The sequence below is a fragment of the Sinocyclocheilus anshuiensis genome, unplaced genomic scaffold (assembly GCF_001515605.1).
Source record: "Sinocyclocheilus anshuiensis isolate Anshui unplaced genomic scaffold, SAMN03320099.WGS_v1.1 scaffold9, whole genome shotgun sequence".
Lineage (NCBI taxonomy): Eukaryota > Metazoa > Chordata > Actinopteri > Cypriniformes > Cyprinidae > Sinocyclocheilus > Sinocyclocheilus anshuiensis.
This window is the reverse complement of record NW_015540887.1, coordinates 2,350,205-2,358,747: the sequence shown is the minus strand read 5'-3', so window position 1 is coordinate 2,358,747 and position 8,543 is coordinate 2,350,205. Positions and strand designations below refer to the sequence as shown.

Sequence of the window (8,543 nt, the reverse complement as noted above, 5' to 3'; positions counted from 1 at the left end):
GAATATCATCAGCAAAAATTGAAGTGGTTTGAATGGCTTTACTGCAGAGCAATTACTATACGCAATGAAATATAAATGTCACTGTCATTTGATGCTGGATGTGGTGAATAAGCTGCCAGTGATCAAAATATTGAATATGAAGTCATTGAAAACTATAGTTTTGAGAATATGGCTGAGATCGTGAATATGAGCCAGATGCCGAATGTACTGTGGAAGTGCGCTCTGACGATGACAGCGATGGTAAAATCATCTGCTCAAATTGAACCCTTTTAAGTTTCAAAAGGTAACGAAATATGCTTTATTTTATTCTTCTGTAATTGTTCTTAAAATATCAAGATCATTTTTTGCTATTGCAGCAGTTAGAGATCCATCCGTGCTGGATATATTGGTCCGGGTCGCTAAAGACCCGAATATGTAATAACGTCATGCATTTAAGGGTTAAGGGGTGGACCTTCATGCTTACTTTTTCTAAAAAATTGTATGTTTCTGTACAAATCACATCATGTAAATTCACATACAAAATCACCATCCCACAAAACAGTTGTTTTCCTATAGGATCGGCTGCATAAACCTCTAATATAACTTCCACAAACCTCTGTAAATACTCTACAAACCTGTAGACCACCAAACTTTAAAATTCCCCAATCTGAGATAGTCTGAGATTCACATTCTGAAGTTTAAACCTCCAGATTGAGCCGCAGGATGCATCTAAGCTGCTCACGTCACAATGCGGCTCTAATCCACTACGATACTGACCGCTGAGCCCCAGATTACCAGCACCATCTCTTTTCATTACTTCAATTACCTTTCACTTGAGAACAGCTCTCGCTTAATTGATTCAAGAGAGACTGCATGCTTTCTATTAGAAAATCTAAAGCACCCAGGTATAATCTTGTGGCAGAAACTAATACAAGGCAAATCTTTGATACTGCTGTTTATCTTAGCTGAAATTAAAGCCCCAGAGGCGGCGTGTCTGAAATGTTATCCCGCAGACTGAATCGAGATCAGTTAAGAGGAAACATGGAGTTAGATGCAGGAATCGGGCTCAACGCTGATGGGGTTAGAGTTTAAGATTTTCTCACTGTCTCTCTGATAAAGCGGATGCTTATCAGTGGGTGTGTGTGTGATTGGCAGAGAGGGTGATGAGAGGATGATGATAAATGGGTGTCAGTGTGAAAGAGGCCCGAGGGGTTGACAGCAGGGAGTCAACGGCACAATGGCACAGTAGATAAAGAGCACACAGATGAGTCTGCGGCCCCTCAGAACGACTACACAGAGAAAGACAGACAGAGGAAGAAAGAGAAGGGAAAACAGATGTAGAGAGTGGCGAAAGGAACAAAGGTGGAGAAGTGAAGTGCTTATGGAGAAGGGGCCGCAGCGGCAGACGCCAATGACACAATAAGATGATGAAGTGATGGGAGATGGAAGCACAACAGACAGATGTGCTTTAAGGCCAAATGAGACAGATATACAAAGGAAATCTAAAACAGTCTGAGAGAAACGAAGAGACTAAGGAGGAAAAAAAAGATAAAGACTGAGATGGTAGGTTCAGACAGACTGATAATAAAAAGACGAGTGTTTCAGAAAACTGGAGCTCTGCGAAATATACTGAAGACTGACAATATTTTTGCAAAGATTTTACAGATGATAGAGTAAACAAAAAAAATGTCCATTAGGTTTTCTACTGAGCATTCGGTTTCAATGGATCTATTCAAAACTGTGATTACAGTATTTGAATCATTCAAAAAAAGTGGCAGTAAAGACATTTATAATGTTACAAATTTCAAATAAATTGTTCTTTTGAACTTTCTCAATCAAAGAATCCTGAACAAATATGTATCATGATTTCCACATTATTCCACACTGATAATAATAAAAATGGTTTCTTGAGCAGCAAATCAGCATATTAGAATGATTTCTGAAAGATCATATGACACTGAAGACTGCATAATGGCTGTTTTGCCATCACAGGAAATACAATTTTAAAATATAAACAGTTATCATATTGTAATATAGTAATAAAATACTAATGTAATAATTGTAATAATATTTCACAATATTATCAATATTATTGTTTTTATATTTTTGATCAAATAAATGCGGCCTTGATGAGCATAAGAGACTTTTTAAAAACAAAAAAAACTTAACGACCCCAAACATTTTAATAGTAGCATACATTTACTTTATATGTAAAAGTGCTTTACCATGTACTGTTGTATTGGTGCATATAAACCAAAACAAATAGATTGGTGAATAACAGGTGAATAACAGTGTGGGAAAGATGCCATTTATAATTTAATGATTTGTTTTACCACTATAGCAAGTTCAAATAACATTGAATGATGGTTTATCTAATTGAAAAGACACATAAATACAAAGAAAAAAAGATATATTTTTGTATTTGTGTGTATTTTTAATAAGATAAACCATAATTTTAACAAGTCACAATTCTAAATGTAAGAACTACAACAGTAAAATCTAGTTGAAAACGGGTGTTGAATGCCATAGAAAATTGGAAAGAATGGAAAATAGAATTTTCTTTTTTACTTATATTGGTTAGCCCCACAGCACAAACAGCAAGTCTATGCATAGCTTAGACACACAGTTAATAATACACAAAGTATAACTTAGCTTAACCGGCCTCATTTCTACCTGTAGTCCAAGTGTATGTCAGAGTCCCTATTAAACCACATGATTCATAAGGACTCATCTGTGCTCAGAAATTACACTTCTTCATCTCTTCCTGTTTTCTAGTTGACAATACAAGCCAATTCACACAGGGCATCAATCATGAAACACAAGCAGTAAATTCCATAGTAAATCATTCATAAAACAATTCTCACGTAAACTGTCGCATTGAATTCAAAGCAACAATTTATGTAAGAACGGTTTAACCAACGATTTACATATAAATTCTTTATTCTTGTTTTTCATGAATGAAGAGCAACAGTTTTGTCATTTTCTCACAACAAACAAAACAATGTCTCCCTGCAGACTCCATTCACAGAGTGAAAATTCACCCCAGTAACTTTTTATTCAGTGGAGAAAAAAAAAAGATCAATATGATAAAAGCTTTTGGGTCATGAATCAAGGATTTTATTATCATATTTATTTACTATCATTATAGACTTATATTTATTACAATATTTTAGGATTATTTTTATGGTACTGTAATAGTGTTTCCCCCCCCCCTTTCTTGATCTAGGCAGAAGTGGTCACTTGAAACTCTTTTTCATAAGAGTACAGATTTTTCATAAATTCTCATTTTGTGTTTCACATAAGAAAGAAACTCATATGGGTTTGAAACGACATGAGGGTGACCAACCATAAAGCCACTGAACACTTTCTTGAAATTACACATTCCTACAACCTATAAATGTTATTAGCAAAGTGCTGTCCGTACTTATGGCTTTCAACTTCTATATTCAAAGTGCAAGTGATAATTCATTTTTTTCCCTCTCAATTTCAAGGATCATTTGCCGAGAGCAGAGAGCATACAGCATTCCTCCCAGTGATGGCACAGCCGGTTGCTATGGTGAGAGGCTGGTAGAGGAGTCACGCTGTGAGGATGTGACCCTATCAACCCTCTTTACTGTCTGTCTGTGCTCTGAATGTGTTTAGGGGAATATTTGACTCCCTCACGAAATCCATTCTGTGCAAACAGGAGATTGTGAACAAAGATAAAACCTTAAAGATCTACAAATTTGTATAGAACTTAAAGGAATAATTAATCTGCTCAACCTCAGGCCATTCAAGATGTCGATGAGTTTTTGTCTTTATCAGAACAGATTTGGAGAAACTTAGCATTGCATCACTTTTTCATCGATGGATCATCTGCAGTGAATGGGTGCCGTTAAAATGAGAGTCCAAACAGCTGATAAAAACATCACAATAATCTACAAGTATAATCCACACCACTCCAGTCCATCAATTAAAGTCCTGTGAAGCTGTTTTAGACTTGAAAACACTGCGTCCGGCTAATATACGAGTCCTCTATACATAATATTGCTTTCTCCAGTGAAAAAAGTTGTTTCATCTGAATCAGCAGAGAAATATGCACAGATCAACCATCATTTACAAGCAAAATCAGTCCGAAACCTTTCTATACAAATACACTGGTGGATTTTGATGTGAGAGAACAGGGGATGAATTTTTGGAAAAAAACATTATTATGGACCGGTATGTTGGTCAGAACTGACAGTTTAAAGTTAAAATGTCTTAATGATGGATTTGTTTCTTACAAACATGCAGCTTTTCACTTCACAAGACATTAATTGATGGTCTGGAGTCATGTGGATTACTTGAGAGTAATTGTAATGTTTTTAACAGTTGTTTGGACTCTCACTCTGACGGCACAAATTCACTGCAGAGGATCCATTGGTAAGCAAGTGATGTAATGTGAAATTTCTCCAAAACTGTTCTGATGAAGAAACAAACTCATCTACATCTTGAATGGCCTGAGGGTGAGCAAATTTTCAACAAATTTTACTTTTGGGGTAAACTATTCCTTTAAAATTCTAAACAAGTCGTAGTCAAACACCAATATGTTTAGAACCTATTATAACACAGAATGTAGCATTTCCAAAATCACCAGAAGGCATAAATTAACATATGACGTCCAACTGAAGCATGGGTGAGATAATAAATTAAATAAAAATTGAATTTAGTAAAAACCTGCCAGCAGTGAGGATTGTTTGTAACATAGAAAAGCATTTTGCTGAATTCTGGACATTATGGCCACTAAGGGAACATAAGTAAATTAAAAATTGAAAGACAATAAAATGTTTGGTTTTGTGAATTGATAGTGGCTGTTCTGACTCACAGACTGCAAGTACGTTTTTTTTTTTTTAAGAATTTGCCACTGACGATTCAAACACGAGTTTTGAGTGTACAGTATGTGGAAAATAATGTGTTTTTTGAACCTTAAACCGCATAAACACATTTCATTACACCAAATACACAAAATAATGTTCTTTTTAGCAACATCATATGACCCCTTTAAAGAAAGCATAATTCAGTGGCATTCTCACCACCGTGGCCCTGTCTGATGTGCGTGTTTGAGTGTGTGGAAACAGAGAGTTCATCAGAAGTGTCGATCAGAGGTATTGAAGGCCGGGAGTGAGCCCAGACTCTAATGTTCAGAAGCGCTCTGGGATTCAGAAGAGGTTGGCGAGAGAGTCTCTAATCCCAGACTTGCTCATTAGTCATCTCTCTCCTTGATTAATGCAAGTGTTTGTTTGTGTTGTGTGAGCCCTTCCCCTCTGCTTTCTGAAGCTGCTTAATGAATAATCATTTTATATGCAAGTGCCACAAAGCCTTGATCTTCTCAATGAGAAGCAGGAAAATTGGGATGTTAGCTAATGATATGATATGAGGGAGAGAAAGAAAAAAAAATAGCACATATTAAGCAACAAAAACAACAACAGTAAAGTGAGGTATGAAAATACTACTATGTAAAATGAAGAAAGGATATTTTCAATTCTGAACTATTTCTAGATCAATAGTGAAATAAGTAAATGTATGTCACTTAAAGTGTCTCTGCACAGACAGTCAGATGATCTTGTTTCCACTCAAGCTGCTCTTTAAATCATTTTTCAATCATGCTGAAGAACTTGATCATAAGGTGTCACACATTTGTTAATATAAAAAAAAAACTTTACACTAATTTTTCAATTCAGCTGTTCTGCTGATAATCAAATTTGTAAAAAATTCAAATTATATTATTAAACCAGAAAACAATGCAAAAACAGAAGCATTTTGACTAGTGGTCTCAGAATTTTGGATCTAACTTTACACACAATACTGTTAAAAAGTTTTGGGTCTGTAAGATTTTTTTAATGCTTCTATTATGCTCATATTTGTCTGCATTAATTTGTTGAAAAACTCTATAAATACAGTAATATTGTGAAACATAACTAAAATTTAAAAAATTGCTCCAGTCACATGATCCTTCAGAAATCAATCTCAAGAAACATGTCTTATTATCAATGTTGAAAACGATTGTACTGCTTAATATTTTTGTGGAAACTGCAATACTTCACAAAAAAAGTATTTATTTGAAGTAGAAATCAATTTTATAACAGTATAATGTCTTTACTGGCACTTTTAATCAATTTAATGCATCCTTGCAGAATAAAAATGATTATTTATTTTGGAAAAACAGTAGTGTAAATGTGACACACACACACACACACACACACACACAGTCTTCTTACATGACACTGAAAGGGCCAGATTTCCTGCTGCCAGTCACCTCAGCTGTAAAGTCCATGTCAGTCTGTACATGTATTCCCTACAAAAACAAGACAGATGCACAGAAACAGTAAGAAACTGCAAGAAAAAGGGGGAAAAATAAACATAGGACAAATAATGTGCAACATTCTTAAAAACAGGACAATTGATAATTTAAATGCATACATAATAGCAAACAAGTGTGATTTCAGTATAGTTTTTTTTAAGTAAATAAAAATATATATATTTTCACTTTGAACACCATCTTAAAAAATACAATGCGTATGGTGGGATATGCGACTAGACAACCAAATATGTCGGTTTGATGCAAATGTTCACAAACCACCATTTAAATGGCACAGATGAGATGCAAGAATGCATACTTTATATACACCCCTAAAAACACACTTACAAAGAACATAAAGAAAGAAAATACATTTAATGGTAAAATAAGCAGGCAATAAACGCAAATGCTAGCTAATGACAAGTAAAACTAGTCTCCTTTATGTCTCCCTATGAAAAAGAGCCACATAATAGGATGTTATTTTACTTGCCAACCAGTTGCAAAGGCTCAAGGGAGGAATTTCCTCTGACAGAAATGGCTGCTGATTTGAGCATTCAAAGACCATTAGAGCGGATGTGCCAGAACTGATGAATTTCTCTCAAGAAAAAGACCAAATTTATCTCATGTCAGGATTTGAGAATGATCATTAGTCATGTAGCTGCTTTTACTAGCGTACGAGTGTGTGTGTGTCCCATTATGCTTGAGAGTAATTACAAATATGTACCACGTATGTGTGTAAATGTGGTTTGTAACAGGATAATGACTTGCACAAGGCATATCAACGTGCATGTCCAATGAAATGCAATAATTAATTGTATTTGGCATGTCAGACTTCACTTGGATGGCTATGTTTGTACCGAAGACATCATTTAGCGGATGTTGTGCCAAGCTTAGCTCATTTTGTGCTCACCGACATGGCCATTAATGAGATCAATGTAACAAACTGTGTGAAAGCGCTGCTTTGATCAACCAAAAGGTGTCTAGTGACCAGTAGTAATGTATAGTATGTAGTTTTGGGCTGGGGAGCTGGGGGTGACGTCCGTGGAGAGGGCCGGTCACTCAAACGTATCGAGCAGCAGAAATGCATCATGCTGCCCTTCAGCTCTGACAGAAAGTGTGGCAGGGGTCAGCATGAGCAGAAAGCCTAATGTACTTGCCTGTAACCTCTGACCCCATTAGCACCTGTCAATCAAACCCCTGCCTCTCAAAGCGGTCCTTTAGAAAGCCAAAAGTGTGATTGGCCGGCCCAATAATGCTCCATTTCCTTGCACACAGCCAGGAATCTCAATAGGTATGAGGCATAACCTAAGAGTATTTTGTTCAAAAGTGTTTTGTCATTATATTTTATAAGTACTTTAGGCACTTGTGTTTATGTGTGCATTCATATAACATAACAATTTTCAAAAATATGTCATTTCCAAATGAGGAACTAGACTAGCTGTAAATCAACAGAAACATTTATCAGACTCTCTTGCATATTTGCTGCTTTTTTTTTAAATCACTATCTAGTTATGATATTTTGACACAGTAGATTGATATATATTGAATCATGGCATGTTACCAGGTAGCTGGTGATACCCAGCCCTAGATAAGAAATATAGACGGATATATTAGCTAGATAACTGTACCTGACAGATCCAAAATGTTTGTATGTCAATGGATTATGCAAGTAAATATTTAAATATTAAATTCTGTAAGCAACTTACTTGCTATCATTTAACTGTAATAAGGCCCTTTCACAAAAAGAATGTTACATATAACGATAGCTAATAATGATAAATATATTAGCCTCAGTACTAACAGATGATATTGTTTATGCTAACATGCGCTGTGTTCTGTCAACTCAACCGCAGCAGATGCTTTGAATTTGTATGGATTTTGATTGGCTATTAATGTTTTTATCATTAATCAGACAGAAAAAATGCTTTGAAAGTAGGGCTGAACGATTAATTGCATTTGCGATTACTATACAATGATTTATAGCTTGTCTTTGTTGAATAATACAGAACATAAACAGCTTTAAAAAATAATTGCATATTGAATCGCAATCGCAATATTGGTAAAAAAATTGCAATTAGATTATTTTCCAAAATCGTTCAGCCCTAATTATTCCACTGATATCATTGCTCTGTGTCAATATTGTTAAGGTTATGGTGTGGACTTCGCTATTCTCTTATAGTTACAGTTTCTGTCCAGTGTCCAGTGAAATATTTTAACTAATCTAGGGCTGTAACTAATGATTATTTTG

At 35.3% G+C, this 8,543-nt stretch overlaps 1 protein-coding gene across 6 annotated transcripts in view; it reads right to left on the bottom strand.

Moving 5' to 3' along the window:
- The window catches only part of pard3bb (par-3 family cell polarity regulator beta b), a 336,571-nt gene that overhangs the window by 216,475 nt on the left and 111,553 nt on the right, over nt 1–8,543 (bottom strand). For all 6 annotated transcript variants that reach the window (XM_016486505.1, XM_016486504.1, XM_016486507.1 and 3 more), the window contains exon 6: nt 6,216–6,292. In XM_016486505.1, the coding sequence (XP_016341991.1) occupies nt 6,216–6,292 (77 nt within the window). The remainder of the gene's footprint in view (nt 1–6,215; nt 6,293–8,543) is intronic.